The sequence below is a fragment of the Oncorhynchus gorbuscha genome, linkage group LG13, assembly GCF_021184085.1.
Source record: "Oncorhynchus gorbuscha isolate QuinsamMale2020 ecotype Even-year linkage group LG13, OgorEven_v1.0, whole genome shotgun sequence".
In the NCBI taxonomy this organism is placed as follows: Eukaryota; Metazoa; Chordata; class Actinopteri; order Salmoniformes; family Salmonidae; genus Oncorhynchus; species Oncorhynchus gorbuscha.
The window spans coordinates 39,935,023-39,953,583 of record NC_060185.1 but is presented as its reverse complement, the minus strand read 5'-3'; the positions used below and the strand labels follow the sequence as shown (position 1 = coordinate 39,953,583).

At 43.6% G+C, this 18,561-nt stretch overlaps 1 protein-coding gene across 4 annotated transcripts in view; it reads left to right on the top strand.

The window, feature by feature from the left end:
- The first annotated feature begins 2,818 nt into the window (after window positions 1-2,818).
- LOC123993957 (sorting nexin-19-like) overlaps window positions 2,819-18,561 on the top strand; it is a 36,248-nt gene continuing 20,505 nt past the window's right edge. Inside the window, exons 1-5 of one of the 4 annotated variants that reach the window (XM_046296439.1) lie at window positions 2,819-2,930; window positions 8,872-8,964; window positions 9,087-9,241; window positions 9,740-9,858; window positions 10,340-10,496. In XM_046296439.1, coding sequence (XP_046152395.1) covers window positions 10,393-10,496 — 104 coding nt within the window. In that variant the 5' untranslated portion in view covers window positions 2,819-2,930; window positions 8,872-8,964; window positions 9,087-9,241; window positions 9,740-9,858; window positions 10,340-10,392. Of the gene's footprint in view, window positions 2,931-4,889; window positions 4,952-8,691; window positions 8,965-9,086; window positions 9,859-10,339; window positions 10,497-18,561 lie in introns of those variants that run through there. The other 3 variants (XM_046296436.1, XM_046296437.1, XM_046296438.1) reach the window with 3 other exon arrangements.

Here is an 18,561-nt window from a genome sequence, read left to right as displayed (position 1 = left end):
AAGTCTGGTTCATCCTTGGGAGCAATTTCCAAATGCCTGAAGGTACCACCTTCATCTTTACAAACAATAACGTAAGTATAAACACCATGGGACCACGCAGCCGTCACACCGCACAGGAAGGAGACTTGTTCTAAAAAATCCAGACTACGGTTTGCAACTGCACACGGAGACAAAGATCGTACTTTTTGGAGAAATGTCCTTTGGTCTGATGAAACAAAAATAGAACTGTTTGGCCATAATGACCATCGTTATGTTTGGTGAAAAAGGGGGAAGCTTGCAAGCCGAAGGACACCATCCCAACCGTGAAGCACGGGGGTGGCAGCATCATGTTGTGGGGGTGCTTTGCTGCAGGAGGGACTGGTGCACTTCACAAAATAGATGGCTTCATGACAATGGAAAATTATGGGGATATATTGAAGCTTGGTCGCAAATGGGTCTTCCAAATGGACAATGACCCCAAGCACACTTCTAAAGTTGTGGCAAAATGGCTTAAGACACCAATGTCAAGGTATTGGAGTGGCCATCACAAAGCCCTGACCTCAATCCTACAGAAAATTTGTGGGCAGAACTGAAAAAGCGTGTGCGAGCAAGGAGGCCTACAAACCTGACCCAGTTACACCAGCTCTTTATTTATTTATTAATTTCACCTTTATTTAACCAGGTAAGCTAGTTGAGAACACGTTCTCATTCACAACTGTGACCTGGCCAAGATAAAGCAAAGCAGTGCGACATAAACAACAACACAGAGTTACACATGGAAGAAACAAGTGTACAATCAATAACACAATAGAAAAATAATACATACAGTGTGTGCAAGTGGTGTGAGGAGGTAGGCAATAAATAGGCCATAGTAGCAAAGTAATGACAATTTAGCAGATTAACACTGGAGTGATAAATTAGCAGATGATGATGTGCAAGTAGAGATATGGTGTGCAAATGAGCAGAAAAGTAAATAAAAACAATATGGGGATGAGGTAGGTAGATTGGGTGGGCTATTTACAGATAAACTATGTACAGCTGCAGCGATCGTTTAGCTGCTCAGATAGCTGATGTTTAAAGTTAGTGAGGGACATATAAGTCTCCAGCTTCAGCGATTTTTGCAATTCTTTCCAGTCACTGGCAGCAGAGAACTGGAAGGAAAGGCGGCCAAAGGAGGTGTTGGCTTTGTGGATGACCAGTGAGATATACCTGGAGCGCGTGCTACGGGTGGCTGTTGTTATCGTGACCAGTAAGCTGAGATAAGGTGGAGCTTTACCTAGCATAGACTTGTAGATGTCCTGGAGCCAGTGAGTCTGGCGACGAATATGTAGCGAGGGCCAGCCGACAAGAGCATACAGGTCGCAGTGGTGTTTGGTATAAGGGGCTTTGATAACAAAACGTATAGCACTGTGATAGACTGCATCCAGTTTGCTGAGTAGAGTGTTGGAGGCTATTTTGTAGATGACATCGCCGAAGTCGAGGATTGGTAGGATAGTCAGTTTTACTAGGGTAAGTTTGGCGGCGTGAGTGAAGGAGGCTTTGTTGCGAAATAGAAAGCCAATTCTAGATTTGATTTTGGATTGGAGATGTTTAATAGTCTGGAAGGAGAGTTTACAGTCTAGCCAGACACCTAGGTATTTGTAGTTGTCCACATATTCTAGGGCAGAACCGTCCAGGGTAGTGATGCTAGTCGGGCGGGCGGGTGCGGGCAGCGAATGTTTGAAAAGCATGCATTTGGCTTTACTAGTGTTTAAGAGCAGTTGGAGGCCACGGAAGGAGTGTTGTATGGCATTGAAGCTCGTTTGGAGGTTAGTTAACACAGTGTCCAAAAAAGGGCCCGATGTATACAGAATGGTGTTGTCTGCGAAGAGTGGATAAGGGAATCACCCGCAGCAAGAGCTATATCATTGATATATACAGAGAAAATAGTCGGCCCGAGAATTGAACCCTGTGGTACCCCCAGAGAGACTGCCAGAGGTCCGGACAACAGGCCATCTTCACCCTAGACCACAATATATCACCTTTGATTTTGTTTTATCTTGAATGAAATTAGAATTTATTGGCTAACCTTGACATCAATAAATAGTTTTTATCTTTAACCCTACTCTGTAAGTATAGCAAAAACCTTGAGCAACATTTTTTTTGCAGAAGTTTGCTTCTCACTCGTTTTTAGATAATGTTAGTCCCTTCTAGCTGGTCCATTTAGAAAGGTTGTGTCTAGGACTGGAAGTGACTTTTCGTAGAAGGTTATGAGAGGATTTTAGCTAACTCTAACCAATGACCCTGTATCATGGGTATGACAATTACTTTATACTGTTCTAATAAAGTTGTTAACCAGTTTATAATAGCAATAAGGCACTTCCGGGGCTTGTGGTATATGGCCAATATACCACTGCTAAGGGCTGTGTCTTAAGAACAGCCCTAGTCGTGGTATATTTGCCATAAACCACACATCATCTTGCATTTTTGCTTAATCATAGTAGTCAAATCAAGTTAAATCGACATGCATTGATGGGAAATGATCTGGCGAGTTTAGTAAAAGGAAATTATATTTTATATTTTCTTGCGATATATTCTGAAACTCTGAATAATCATTATTTTAATGGAAAACTGAATTTTGCATGTTAGTCCACGTAGTTACACATTACATCGATATTCCTTCTTTATTCGCTCCATAACTCTATTGAAAAAGGAGTTAATTGGATAAATTTGGCAACACCTCTCTTGCTGCGCCCCAAGACATGTGTCAGTTGAAGTATCATTGTCTAGAAATATTAGCTATACCTGGCAACCCTGGTCAAGGGATACAGGAAGTAAAAAAACTAATGCCCGAGCTGTCAAAAAAAGACAAGACGTTGCCTGCTTCTTGCAAGTGATACAGTTGCCATGACCGCTTGTATAATTTTACTTGTCGTACTTTCAGAAACATACAGCTAGCTACATTGACTAAGGTAAATTGAGCTTGGGTAATTTAGCCTAAAGTATTGGAATGCTTGGCTAGCAGCTATTAACGTTAGTTACTGTAGCAAGCTAACGAAAGGAAAGGCAACCCGACATCCCATCATATCAATAATGTAATATAACATATGATCAGTTCATTGTAAAGTCAATGTGTCATTACAAAATCGTTAGATGAAGCTAGATGAAACATTTTCACTTTTACATAGCAACAAGCTAGCTTAGTACAGTAGCTAGCTAACGTTAGTATAACGATAACTAGCTAGCTAGGTCCACTCCACTGCTGCTAGCCTGAGCTACTCAGCTAACTTAGCACCGGTTGCTAGCTAGCCAGGCAATAATACAAATTCTTCCTGCAGGTTGCAGGGAAGAAATTAGTTTATCACAGAGCTAAATCATGTGAAATAAATGTAACGTTACTTATTTACATTTACATTTAAGTCATTTAGCAGACGCTCTAATCCAGAGCGACTTACAAATTGGTGCATTCACCTTATGACATCCAGTAGAACAGTCACTTTACAATAGTGCATCTAAATCTTAAAGGGGGGGGTGAGAAGGATTACTTATCCTATCCTAGGTATTCCTTAAAGAGGTGGGGTTTCAGGTGTCTCCGGAAGGTGGTGATTGACTCCGCTGTCCTGGCGTCGTGAGGGAGTTTGTTCCACCATTGGGGGGCCAGAGCAGCGAACAGTTTTGACTGGGCTGAGCGGGAACTGTACTTCCTCAGTGGTAGGGAGGCGAGCAGGCCAGAGGTGGATGAACGCAGTGCCCTTGTTTGGGTGTAGGGCCTGATCAGAGCCTGGAGGTACTGAGGTGCCGTTCCCCTCACAGCTCCGTAGTCAAGCACCATGGTCTTGTAGCGGATGCGAGCTTCAACTGGAAGCCAGTGGAGAGAGCGGAGGAGCGGGGTGACATGAGAGAACTTGGGAAGGTTGAACACCAGACGGGCTGCGGCGTTCTGGATGAGTTGTAGGGGTTTAATGGCACAGGCAGGGAGCCCAGCCAACAGCGAGTTGCAGTAATCCAGACGGGAGATGACAAGTGCCTGGATTAGGACCTGCGCCGCTTCCTGTGTGAGGCAGGGTCGTACTCTGCGGATGTTGTAGAGCATGAACCTACAGGAACGGGCCACCGCCTTGATGTTAGTTGAGAACGACAGGGTGTTGTCCAGGATTACGCCAAGGTTCTTAGCGCTCTGGGAGGAGGACACAATGGAGTTGTCAACCGTGATGGCGAGATCATGGAACGGGGAGTCCTTCCCCGGGAGGAAGAGCAGCTCCGTCTTGCCGAGGTTCAGCTTGAGGTGGTGATCCGTCATCCACACTGATATGTCTGCCAGACATGCAGAGATGCGATTCGCCACCTGGTCATCAGAAGGGGGAAAGGAGAAGATTAATTGTGTGTCGTCTGCATAGCAATGATAGGAGAGACCATGTGAGGTTATGACAGAGCCAAGTGACTTGGTGTATAGCGAGAATAGGAGAGGGCCTAGAACAGAGCCCTGGGGGACACCAGTGGTGAGAGCGCGTGGTGAGGAGACAGATTCTCGCCACGCCACCTGGTAGAAGCGACCTGTCAGGTAGGACGCAATCCAAGCGTGGGCCGCGCCGGAGATGCCCAACTCGGAGAGGGTGGACAGGAGGATCTGATGGTTCACAGTATCGAAGGCAGCCGATAGGTCTAGAAGGATGAGAGCAGAGGAGAGAGAGTTAGCTTTAGCAGTGCGGAGCGCCTCCGTGATACAGAGAAGAGCAGTCTCAGTTGAATGATTAATCTTGAAACCTGACTGATTTGGATCAAGAAGGTCATTCAGAGAGAGATAGCGGGAGAGCTGGCCAAGGACGGCACGTTCAAGAGTTTTGGAGAGAAAAGAAAGAAGGGATACTGGTCTGTAGTTGTTGACATCGGAGGGATCGAGTGTAGGTTTTTTCAGAAGGGGTGCAACTCTCGCTCTCTTGAAGACGGAAGGGACGTAGCCAGCGGTCAGGGATGAGTTGATGAGCGAGGTGAGGTAAGGGAGAAGGTCTCCGGAAATGGTCTGGAGAAGAGAGGAGGGGATAGGGTCAAGCGGGCATTTTTTGACACTGAATATAAAAGTCATATGAAGAGCCATGTCTCACACTCAGTCGGAGACTGTTGGCCCAATTCAGTGGACCACGCCGGAGCCAACTGGGTCAGAGGAGCCTACTGGGTCAGAGGAGCCAACTGGGTCAGAGGAGCCTACTGGGCTTTGGAGCTCTTCTGACATGGCTGATTCTCTTCCATTGACTGTTAAATGTATGGCTGCTGTGTGTCTTCACCAGCCTCCTGAGGGGCTGGCTGGGATCTCAGGCTGTCCTGGACTCCCAACAGCGCTGTTCACCAGGAGAGGTACATAACATTGGAAAGGATCCCTCCTTCGCCTGAGAGTGAGCGGCAGCTAGACCACTATATACAGACCACCGTGCACAAGATCATCCAAGACTTCCTCCTGGTACTGCATAGTGTCCTCAGAGTGGGACTTTCAGGTTGAGGTGCAAAGTGCCATGTACTCCATGGCAATGGCTCTGAAGTGTCGGTCAAGAAGAGTGGACCGTAAGATCCTGGCTCAGGGGGTTTTGGACCTGTGTGGCGGCCACCTTCAGAGTTACCTGAGAGCCAAAGATGTCATGGCCTAGCTGAAGAAGCAACCGGATGGAGAGAACAGCCTCTGGAAAGCATACTCCTGGGTCTGCACACCTCACCTTGCTGTGAAGAGCTCGGCCATGGAGGTGAACTACACCAGGGCTGTTGTTGACCTGCATGTCCTTGTCCCTCTGCCTCACCTGGAAACCCGAACGGGAAGGTTTGTGGTCGGAGAGCTCATCAGGTTTCCATATCTGCAGGCAGAACAGTTGAAACTGGTGCAGCAGCACAACCAGGTGGAACGGGGGTATCCAGGAGTCATCAGGCCAGGTAGTCCTGAGTAATAATCCTAGGGCTCAGGTCCTCCGGGAGAGGAGAGAAAGAGAGAGAAAATTAGAGGGAGCATACTTATAATTCACACAGGACACCGGATAAGACAGGAGAATTACACCAGATATAACAGCCGGCACATAGACTATTGCAGATACTGGAGGCTGAGACGGGTGGGTCGGGAGACACTGTGGCCCTGTCCGACAATACCCTCGGACAGGGCCAACCAGGCAGGATATAACCCCACCCACTTTGCCAAAGCACAGACCCCACACCATTAGAGGGATATCAACAGACCACAAAGTTACTACCCAGAGACACAGCTGAGTATAACCCACGAAGATCTCTTCCAACGCACAGGAAGATCACATCTGTGACTCAACCCACTCAAGTGACACACCTCTCCTAGGGACGACATGGAAGTGCACTAGTAAACCAGTGACACAGCCCCCGTAATAGGGTCAGAGGCAGAGAATCGCAGTAGAGAAAGGGGAGCCGGCCAGGCAGAGACAGCATACCAGACTGTTGTATGAAGGGAGGGCCAGACATTCAAACCATTTCCTATTTTACTGGCCACATTCTGTTTGGTGGCTGGGTGTAAGCCTATAATTTCGAAATCAAAGAATGAGCGCTGGAAAAGCTATTTCTGGAACTTGACAGTAAAGCTGTCATTTTAGTAATGCCATTTCATCAAGAATATGCATTATGAAGTTGAGACAGCACTTGCTCAAGGATTCAGGAGTTGAGTTGGCAGACTAAAGGCGTCCGAATACATAAGTTCAGGTTGCTCTGTAGTTCATTTGGATGTTTTTGGAGTGGAGGTCTTAGTCGTGCTATTTGACATCTAACTAAGATGTTTGAATGCAGTATTTCTCAAATGAAAAGATGTGCGTGAAAAGTAGTCATCTGTCGTTGAATGACAACACTTAATTGAAGAATCCCTACTGTTGACCAATCACCAACAAAGGGGTGTAGACTTCGGCTCCCGAACTTCGACAAGCCTCAAGAAAACATTTTGTGTGCTCAAACAGTCAAAAAAAACTCCTGCCGAACACCAAACGAACCAAAACGTCGCAAAATGTTGTCATAATGTATGCACAAACTGTTTCGACTGGGAAGCATGCATTAAAGCTTCAGAGATGGAATTGATCATTTACAACATAAGCTGACGAAGCAGATGCTGGTTTACGAAGGCGTTAATCCAAAAGTAATCAGATTAGATTACTAATTTGGACAATTATTTGACTAATTACTTTAATTGTGATGTAATTACATGTTTCAAGTAATTCGTCCAAACCTGAATATATAGACCTGTGTTTCCATGACATAGACTGACCAGGTGAAAGCTATGATCTCTTATTAATGTCACCCATTAAATCCACTTCAATCAGTGTAGATGAAGGGGATGAGATGGGTCTAAGAAGAATTTGTAAGCCTTGAGACAACTGAGACATGGATTGTGTATGCGATCCATCCAGAGGGTGAAGTGCCCTTTGAATGAAGTATGGTAGTAAGTGCCAGGGCGCACCGGTTTGAGTGTGTCAAGAACTGCAACACTGCTGGGTTTTGTGGGAATCATTGGAGTCAACATGGGCCAGCATCCCTGTGGAGCAATTTCCACACCTTGTAGAGTCCATGCACCGACGATATGAGGCTGTTCTGAGGGCAAAATGGAAGGTGTTCCTTGTGTTTTGTACACTCAGAATATGTATAACTGAGCAACAGGACAAGTACATTAGATTAGAGTGTCTAGTTTGAGAAACAAAAGTCCTCAACTGGCAGCTTCATTAAATAGTACTCGCAAAAAACAGTCAACGTCAACAGTGAAGAGGCGACTTCGGGATGAGTAACTGTCCAGTGTCTGTGTTCTTTTGCCCATCTAAATCTTTTCTTTTTATTGGCCAGTCTGAGATATGGCTTTTGCTTCGCAACTCTGCCTAGAAGGCCAGCATCCCGGAGTCGCCTATTCAACGTTTCTTTCAAAAGTGACCCCAAACTTTTCAGCACAAGTGTGTATATATATACAGTTGAAGTCGGAAATGTACATACACCTTAGCCAAATACATTTAAACTAAGTGTTTCATTTAATCCTAGCAAAACGTCCCTGTCTTAGGTCAGTAAGGATCATCACTTTATTTTAAGAATGTGAAATGTCAGAATAATAGTAGAGAGAATGATTTATTTCAGCTTTTATTTCTTTCATCACATTCCCAGTGGGTCAGAAGTTTACATACACTCATTTAGTATTTGGTATCATTGCCTTTAAATTGTTTAACTTGGGTCAAACTTTTCGGGTAGCCTTCAACAAGCTTCCCACAATAAGTTGGGTGAATTTTGGCCCATTCCTCCTGACGGAGCTGGTGTAACTGAGTCAGGTTTGTAGGCCTCCTTGCTCACACACACTTTTTTTCAGTTCTGCTCACAAATTTTCTATAGGATTGAGGTCAGGGTTTTGTGATAGCCACTTCAATACCTTGACTTTGTTGTCCTTATGCCATTTTGCCACAACTTTGGAAGTATGCCTGGGGTCAATGTCCATTTGTAAGACCCATTTGCGACCAAGCTTTAACTTCCTGACTGATGTCTTGAGATGTTGCTTCGATATAGCCACATCATTTTCCTGTTGAGACAATGCTCAACAGAGCTCAAAAGAGTGTGCAAAGCTGTCATCAAAGCAAAGGGTGGCTACTTTGAGGAAACTAAAATATATTTTGTTTAACATTTTTCTGCTTACTACATGATTCCATATGTGTTATTTCATAGTTTTGATGTCTTCACTATTATTCTACAAAGTAGAAAATAGTTGAAAATAAAGAAAAACCCTTGAATGAGTAGGTGTGTCCAAACCTTTCACTGGTATTGTATATATATACACAATATTTAATAATGAAATGCACTTGACATTTATGTGAAATGGGTTGTGAAATGCATTGTTATAGAAATAAAGTTTGATTCCATTCAAACGATTGTGTTACCTGCTTTTGTGTCTGTTTTCAGGTCCTGGCTAAGGTTCTCCAGTAAATCACCCCAGTCCTTAATGTCTCTGACATGAGGTCTAAAGTGCTATACTGCTTTGATGAGGGGAGCACAGTAAGTACTGTGCTTTGCTGTGGTCTCTTGACTATAGTGATGCCTGTCGCATTAAATTCTGTTATCAGTATTTTTACTCCTTAAACCCATGAATGTTTATGTCATGCTTCTCTTTTTGCAAGGGTTTAACAGCTTGTCAGTAGCTGGTCTAGAGGCCTTCATCAAGGAGCGGGAACTTGCGGTAATGCAGAGGCTGAGAGGGAAGGCAGTCCAGGCCTCAGAGGAGAAGTGGGAGGCCCACAGAATAATCTACCAGGTACATCTATTCAAGATTCTGGTAAGGACTGCAAGAAACGTGGATTGTTTTAGTAGTGGTGGATGGCTAAACTTACATGACCACTCACAATATTGTTCATTGGCCCATCAGTTCAAAACGGGAACTAAGTTCTTACATCAATCTTGGCTCGTGATAGTGGATGTTTGCGTCATGACTGCTTCCTGTTCTTCCCGACAGTGTCTGTCTGTGAGTCATTTATTGTGAAATGCTGTTTTTTTACTGTACTCTTCTTACTTAGTTTAAGTTCAGTGACTGGTCCTGTCTATGAATGTGTAGTGTTTTGGAAGGTGAAAAGCACAGAAGGTTAAGGCCCTCTAACTGGTAAGATATTTTATGTCTCCAATCCAGTGAATGGCCTTAGAAAAAATGGGTGATCCCATTGACTCCATATGGTAACAATCTCCCAAGACTTGACATTGGAATGAATATGTCCCTTTTATTTGAATCCAAATAGCTGGGGCTTCCATGTTTAAAGTCTGCTCATTGTCTTGTCTGAAGGAGACGTGTTTCAGATGTGGGCCAGACTTTGATGGTGAGCCGTCTGGCTCCCTCTCGCTGACCAGACAGGTCTGAAACATCCTGTTCCAGATCTCTCCTGAACATTTCAAGGGTGAAAGGTAAACAACCTGAATGCTGTGACCAGCATACTCCTGAAGTACTATAATGTCACCACTAGAGGGAAGTCTTGGCAAACATTTGTTGGGGGTATTTAAAAGAGAAAATCTTTTATTGTCTGCTGAGAAATCTTTCCAGGAGCAAGAGGTTACAGGTTGTGTCAATGTTTGACATTGTGCGGATCATATGTTTTTCTTTTTTGACAAATTCCCTCTGACAATTTTTTGTCAATAATGTTGAAGCCATACAATAGATATCTAACACTTACATGAGGCTTTATTGTTTTGAGATTTTCAAATTTCATAGCCAGAATGATATTTAGTATTTGAAATTATTTTACTTTGGACCACTGCTAATGCATGGTGATACATAAACAAGGCTTCGAGCCTATGGTTTTAAATGTGCTTGTTTTAAGCATGTGTGCTACTTAGTAAAGTGAGTGTCATTTACTTGTGTGTGTGTGTTTTGTGGCACTGTCCACAGTGGTGGAGACGGCCCTAGCTGACTTGGCCCTAGCTGACTTGGCCCTAGACATCATGTGTCTGCTGATGAAGGACCAGTGGAGCTGGCTGTGCACCGACAACATCCCGGAAGACTATCCGGCTGCTGTTTGGAATCCTCATGGAACCCTCATTGACAGGTACTGTACTAATGTCTATGGCATGGACCATAGAAATATAATTATTACTCTACTCCATTCTATTTCTATGGCATGGACAGCCATAGAACACATCTGTCACCACTCACCAGTCAACACTGACCTCCCATATCTTGTACACTGTATATCAGAACATATGGAAGTTAGGAACTTAATAATTTTGAAATGTGATCTTTTCAGAACATTGACAGTGTAGGTGGATTTAATTTAGATTCACTGTGCACCCAAACTCGTATTATAATTAAGCAATTAGGAAAAGGCTTATGTGGATACAGTATTGTTCCAGTATTATTTTGTCCAACAACTAAGGTATCTTACATATCTCAAGGAGTTTATAAAAGGGGCCAATGTGGTTGTTGTGGTGGTTTCTGCTGAATAACTGGAAACTGTTCGTCTATTGTGCAAGAGCACAATCTCTGTCCTTGTAAAGAATTTGCACCTGAGCGATGTTATGTACTTGGCTGTAAGGTACGTCTGGTCAGTAGTTGATGCCAGAGCATGTGAGCGGAGTTGAGCGGTCGGAAATCCCACTCATCGCTCACGGGGAAAACCGCTCCTCGCTTCACAGGAAGACAAACTGCCAAACTGCTCCATTCATTAAAATCACAATTGAAACAACAACATTTCTGTGCCGACCTGGACCTATCATTTGCTTGTGAAGTATTGAAACCAAACCATCAGATCAGAATGAACAACAATAATAGGTGACAGTAAAATGCACTCATCATTTTAAATAGGCTAAATGTTGCTTTAAACAACAACACTCTAAGTAGGTCAGGAGCCAGACAAAGAAGGAACCAAAGAAGGAACCAAAATTATTATTACGACTGTATTATTATTATTTCAAGGCTATAGCCTACAAAGAAATACATGGTGGAGCACTGGTGAGTGCAACACACTAGGCTGGCATGAACATTAAGCGCTCAGCATTTAAACAACATTTTGGTGTATTTATCTATAAATTTAGCATATAGTCTGTGAATCGAAAAATGCTTTATTAGGCCTTTGAAATCACTTTTAATAATAATATAATAATATATGCCATTTAGCAGACGCTTTTATCCAAAGCGACTTACAGTCATGTGTGCATACATTCTACGTATGGGTGGTCCCGGGGATCGAACCCACTACCCTGGCGTTACAAGCGCCATGCTCTACCAACTGAGCTAGAAACACTAGTTTGGCCAGAGTCTTTGGCTGATACGATGGTGCCTGGTGAGCCGGTCAGCAGTGGAGAATAGCCTCTCCGCACTTGCAGAGCCACGGTGGACGCTAACACCCCTCGGGCCTCTCTTGACAGGCTGGGCAGAGATGCAGAGTTGTCATTTTTGTATTTTTTTTTATACTCAAGGTAGGCCTAAAGATTTTTAGGCAAAATAACCCCATCAAAACCGAAAGCCCCTTGCAAGAGGTAATATGTCAGCAGGCCTATTGGGCCAAAATCAATGATAGCCTATTGAATAGATAATTGAACGAAAAGGATCAAACTTTTAAGAGATATGATTTTTTTGTTTAAATACACTACCGTTCATAAGTTTGGGCTCACTTAGAAATGTCCTTGTTTATTAAGGAAAAGCAAAAACAAATTGTCCATTAAAATAACATCAAATTGATCAGAAATATAGTGTAGACAGTTTTTTTTTTTTTTATTTTTAAATTTATTTTTTTCTCCCCAATTTCATGGTATCTAATTGGTAGTAGTTACAGTCTTGTCTCATCGCTGCAACTCCCGTACGGAATTGGGAGAGGCGAAGGTCGAGAGCCATGTGTCCCCCGAAACACAACCCAACCAAGCCCTACTACTTCTTTACACAATGCCCATCCAACCCGGAAGCCAACCACACCAATGTGTCGCTAACACCTGGCGACCGTGTCAGCGTGAACTGTGCCCGGCCCGCCACAGGAGTCGCTAGTGAACGATGAGACAAGGATATCCCTGCTGGCCAAACCCTCCCTAAACCGGACGACGTTGGGCCAATTGTGTGCCGCCCCATGGGCCTCCCATGTTGCGGCCGGCTGCGACAGATCCTGGACTCGAACCCAGAATCTCTAGTGACGATGCACTGCGATGCAGTGCCTTAGACCTCTGCACCACTCGGGAGGCCAGTGAAGACATTGTTAATGTTGTAAATGACTATTGTAGCTGGAAACGGCAGATTTTTTATGGAATATCTACATAGGCGTACAGAGGCCCATTATGAGCAACCATCACTCCTGTGTTCCAATGGCATGTTGTGTTAGCTAATCCAAGTTTATCATTTTAAAAGGATAATTGATTATTAGAAAACCCTTTTGCAACAGCTAAAACCTGTTGTTCTGTTTAAAGAAGCAATGAAACTGTCCTTTAGACTAGTTTCAGCATTTGGAGCGTCAGCATTTGTGGGCTCGATTACAGGCTCAAAATGGCCAGAAATAAACATCTTTCTTCTGAAACTCATCGGCCTATTCTTGTTCTGAGAAATGAAGGCGAGAAATTGCCAAGGAACTGAAGATCTCGTACAACTCTGTGTACTACTCCCTTCACAGAACTGCGCAAACTGGCTCTAACCAGAATAGAAAGAGGAATGGGAGGCCTCAGTGCACAACTGAGCAAGAGGACAAGTACACTGGCACCTTCATTCACTAGTAGCCGCAAAACACCCGTCTCAACATCAACAGTGAAGAGGCGACCCCGGGATGCTGGCCTTCAGGGCAGAGTTGCAAAGAAAAAGCCAGATCTCAGACTGGCCAATAAAAATAAAAGATTAAGATGGGCAAAAGAACACAGACACTGGACAGAGGAAGATTGGTTCCTGGTTCCTCTCTAGGTTTCTTCCTAGATTTTGGCCTTTCTATGTCGTTTTTCCTAGCCACTGTGCTTCTACACCTGCATTGCTTGCTGTTTGGGGTTTTAGGCTGAATTTCTGTACATCACTTTGAAATATCAGCTGATGTAAGAAGGGCTATATAAATACATTTGATTTGATTGGAAAAAAGTGTTATGGACAGACTAATCTAAGTTTGAGGTGTTCGGATCACAAAGAAGAACATTCGTGAGATAGAAAAAATGAAAAGATGCTGGAGGAGTGACGCCATCTGTCAAGTATGGTGGAGGCAATGTGATGGTCTAGGGGTGCTTTGGTGGTGGTGAAGTGGGAGATTTGTACAGGGTAAAAGGGATCTTGAAGAAGGAAGGCTATCACTCCATTTTGCGACGCCTTGCCATACCCTGTGGACGGCTCTTAATTTGAACCAATTTCCTCTTACAACAGGACAATGACCCAAAGCACAGCTCCAAACTATGCAAGAACTATTTAGGGAAGAAGCAGTCAGCTGGTATTCTGTCTTTAATGGAGTGGCCAGCACAGTCACTGGATCTCAACCCTATTGAGCTGTTGTGGGAGCAGCTTGACCATATGGTACGTAAGAAGTGTCCATCAAGCCAATCCAACTTGTGGGAGGTGCTTCAGGAAGCATGGGGTGAAATCTCTTCAGATTACCTCAACAAATTGACAACTAGAATACCACTGTAATTGCTGCAAATGGAGGATTCTTTGACGAAAGCAAAGTTTGAAGGACACAATAATTATTTCAATTAAAAATCATTATTTATAACCTTGTCAACGTCTTGACTAAATTTCATATTAGTTTTGCAACTAATTTCATGTATGTTTTCATTGAAAACAAGGACATTTCTAAGTGACCCCAAACTTTTGAACGGTAGTGTGTACTTTGCTACAATGACACACTTAGCTAGCTACCCACCTCATTCCTTTCTGTTAGCATGTGCACATAGTAAGTACATCATCATGCTCTCGGGATACGTGTCTTTTCAGTTGTGGACACTACATCACTGCATGCCCTCTCTTGCTCTTGGTCCTCCTGATCTTTGTAAGTCACATTGATTTAGCACCTGTGGGTTTTATCAGTTTCTTTATGAAAATATTTAGCGAACTCCATGACAGTAGCTAAAGCAAGGGGCTATAGCAGCACACAAGTAGACTACAAATGCATGCTGGGCCGGGAATGCCCTGAGCTGGTGAGGTGAGCTCTACTGGGTACGCTCAACGCCTCGCTCCACTCCAGCTCCGCTTACATTCTCTGGTTGGTGCACATATGGGACAGGTATGTTGGCTCTTTGGAGGGTAATCGTTATTTTGGCGTTCAAGTAGCCTGTTACTGTGCATGCCTCGATGTGTGTCACAGTCATTTATTTGGCAGGATAGTCTCAAGCAGGGGAGATTTTTCTCCAATGACCTTTTGCCTCTCCCCACTGTCCGAGTCTGACATGCTCTCACTCAGGGCCCGCTCTCTCGCATGCGCACACACACACACACACACACACACACACACACACACACACACACACACACACACACACACACACACACACACACACACACACACACACACACACACACACACACACACACACACACACACACACACACACACACACACACACACACACACACACAGTTATAAACGTGTCTGTCATGGTCCCCTCAAATGGCTTCACAATACCATCTGTCAGGAGCTTGTGTTGTAAAAGAATGTTATTCTATTTGCCCTGAGCCAGATGTTTTCTTCACATTTCGCAGAATCCTATTATTTATTTCACATTGCAAGTTTACAGTGATTTGGAAGAAAAGTAAATATGTTATATTTAATCACTTTGGAAATCAATTCTTTCCAAGTTTCCTCAACCTGCTACTTTATAACCGTCCACTGTGCCTCTGTACCTACAGTAGGCCTATGTTATGCGATTAATTGCTTCTGTTTCCATTTTTTATAGGGGAAACTGATTTTGAAACAGTATGTTCTTCTCTGCTGTGATCAATAGGCCTACCAAAGTATCCTAAAACTTGATAGACCTAATGATAGTAACTTGATAATGCATTTAATCTGTATTGACATTTATTTATGGAGTCTGTGGATTATTAGAAGCAGTTTTGATAACTTTTCCAGCATTCACAAAGCGTTTCAGATTAGGAGAGCTGATCTAGGATCAGATCCGACCTGCCTATATAAAGTGCATTCGGAAAGTATACAGACCCCTTGACTTTTTCCACATTTTGTTATGTTATAGCCTTATTCTAGAATGTATTAAATCGTTTTTCCCCCCTCATCAATCCACACACAATACCCCATTATGACAAAGCAAAAACATGTTTTTAGAAATGTTTACAAAGTTATTAAAAATAAAAAACTGAAATATTATATTTACATAAGTATTCAGACCCTTTACTCAGTACTTTGTTGAAGCACCTTTTGCAGCGATTACAGCCTCGAGACTTCTTGGATATAACGCTATAAGCTTGGCACACCTGTATTTGGGCAATTTCTCTCATTCTTCTCTCCAGATCCTCTCAAGCTCTGTCAGGTTGGATGTGGCGTGTCGCTGCACAGCTATTTTCAGGTCTCTCCAGAGATGTTCGATGTAGTTCAAGTCCGGGCTCTGGCTAGGCCAGGACATTCAGGGACTTGTCCCGAATCCACTTCTGCGTTGTTTTGGCTGTGTGCTTAGGGTCGTTGTCCTGTTGAAAGGTGAACCTTTGTCCCAGTAAAGTCATGAGCAATCTGGAACAGGATTTCATCACGGATCTCTCTGTGCTTTGCTCCGTTCATCTTTCCCTTGATCCTGACTAGTCTCCCAGTCCCTGCCACTGAAAAACATCCCCACAGCATGATGCTGCCACCACCATGCTTCACCGTAGGTATGGTGCCAGGTTTCCTCCAGACGTGATGCTTGGCATTCAGGCTAAAGAGTTTAATCTTGGTTCCATCAGACCAGATAATCTTGTGGTCTCATGGTCTGAGAGTCATTTAGATGCCTTTTTGGAAAACTCCAATCTGGCTGTCGTGCTTTTTACTGAGGAGCGGCTTCCGTCTGGTCACTCTACCGTAAAGGCCTGATTGATGGAGGGCTGCAGCGATGGTTGTCCTTCTGGAAGGTTCTCCCATCTCTACAGAGGAACTCTGGAGCTCTGTCAGAGTGACCATCGGGTTCTTGTTTACCTCCCTGACCAAGGCCCTTCTCACCCGATTGCTCAGTTTGGGAGGGAGACCAGCTCTAGGAAAAGCCTTGGTAGTTCCAAACTTCTTCCATTGAAGAATGATGGAGGCCACTGTGTGCTTGGGGATCTTCAATGTTGCAGACACTTTTTGGTACCCTTCCCACATCTTTGCCTCAACATTAGCCTGTCTCGGAGCTCTATAGATGATTCCTTCAACCTGTTTTCGCTTTGTCATTATGGGGTATTGTGTGTAGATTGATGAGGAACATTTTTAATTTAATCAATTTTAGAAAAAAAGGCTATAACGTAACAAACTGTGAAAAAAGTCAAGAGGTCTGAATACTTTCCGAATGCACTGTAATTGTATTCATCTGATCTAAAATGCAAAAATAATCCTATATCAGTATTAACACTCCCACTCTGGGATGGTGTATAAAAGCTTGACCTAGTACCATTCAAATAAATATTGGTGATGCTGTGATAATGCTTAGGCTAATTTGTTTTCCTCCCGAGACTTTCTCCTCAATGACTCTTGCCGCTCAGACGACTTTTACAAGGGTTTCCGTTCGACGGGAGCATCGGAAAATATCGTATCACAGGGGCGCCATGGGCTTTGATGTGTGAGCTGAGCATCAGCCAGACTGGGACGTGATTGACCACGGGCTAAATACAGCATTCAAAGACCAATCCTGTTTATGAAGTAGAAGCTTAGTCCTTTCATTCCAGTTCTATGAGTAAAAACTGTGATTATCTTTAAGATTAAAATAAGGATTCTGATTAATATAATGATAGTTCATAAAGGTATATTTTTTCGGGTTATTGATATTTTGAATTTAGACTCATTAAGCATATTTTCTTGAATGGAAAGTAAGGTTCTTCTGGTGTCATAAAGGTACCTCTGACTCTTGAATTTGATATGTTTCGGTGGCTTCCCTTCTCTGAGATTGCCTTCAGCAACAACTTCACAGCAGTTTGGTCATAGACAAGTATAGCTGACCCTGTACCAGTAAACCCAAAATGCGTACAATGTTCTCGGGTTTGTGTGATCTAAGTCACCTAACCCTCCCTAAAGACAGAGGGCCCTGTATTAGTGTCCCCTGTGTTGTTGGTCCCCACTATTTAAAGCATCAGTCTGTCAGCAGAGACCGTCAGCAGAGACCGCACTGTGGCAACCAGTCCTCTCTTCATCTTTTCACACGTTGCTCAGCTATGCTAACTCTACCCTAACAGACAGGCCCTAAGGACCCCCATGCCTCTGGAGATGTCAGTAGAGGCAAACACATTTGGTTTAAATTCTCTCACACTTTAAATTCTCTAACACAAGGGAAAGGATTGGCCTCAAGGTTAGCTATTCTAAACAGTTACTAGGCCTATAGCTTTGGCTACTGTTGACTACTGTCTGTATCTGTTCAGGTTTTCAAGACCCTACCGTATTTGATTAAAGATTCACAGTACTTCTCAGTGCAGTGCGTCGATGACTTCATTTCAGTAGGAGTATTTGAGTTGTTTACTTACATTTACAATATGAAAACGCCAAGAACGCCACCTATTTAATATGACATAAGCGTTTAGTAAAATGCAAAGGAGATGCAGGCTATGGAAACCCGGTTCATGCCAGTAAACGGTACCGCTTGCATGTCTGCTCTGCTTTAATCAAGAACCACGAGTGATGGAGCCGGCCTCCAACACACAACGTCTGGGTCTGTGTGAAGAATTTGGCTGGAGACTTGCTCTCGTAAATGGGGTACAAGGCACTGGTTAGGGAGATGCATACTTTTATAGACTGGAAACTGGGACAATCATAGATGAAAATATTCACCCTTAGACAGAAGTCTGGAAAATCCACTCGAGGCCAGATTTGTGTCTTTTGTCGGTACATGAGGCATGCACAATCTTCAGAGGAACGGCATCGAAGGAAACCTTATCTCATTGAATAAATTCCTCATATACTGTCCAGTACAGTTGGCAAGAGTGTGGTGCTAGCAACGCCAAGGTCATAGGTTAAATTCTTGCAGGGATCACAAAACACACACATGACATTAAGTGCATAC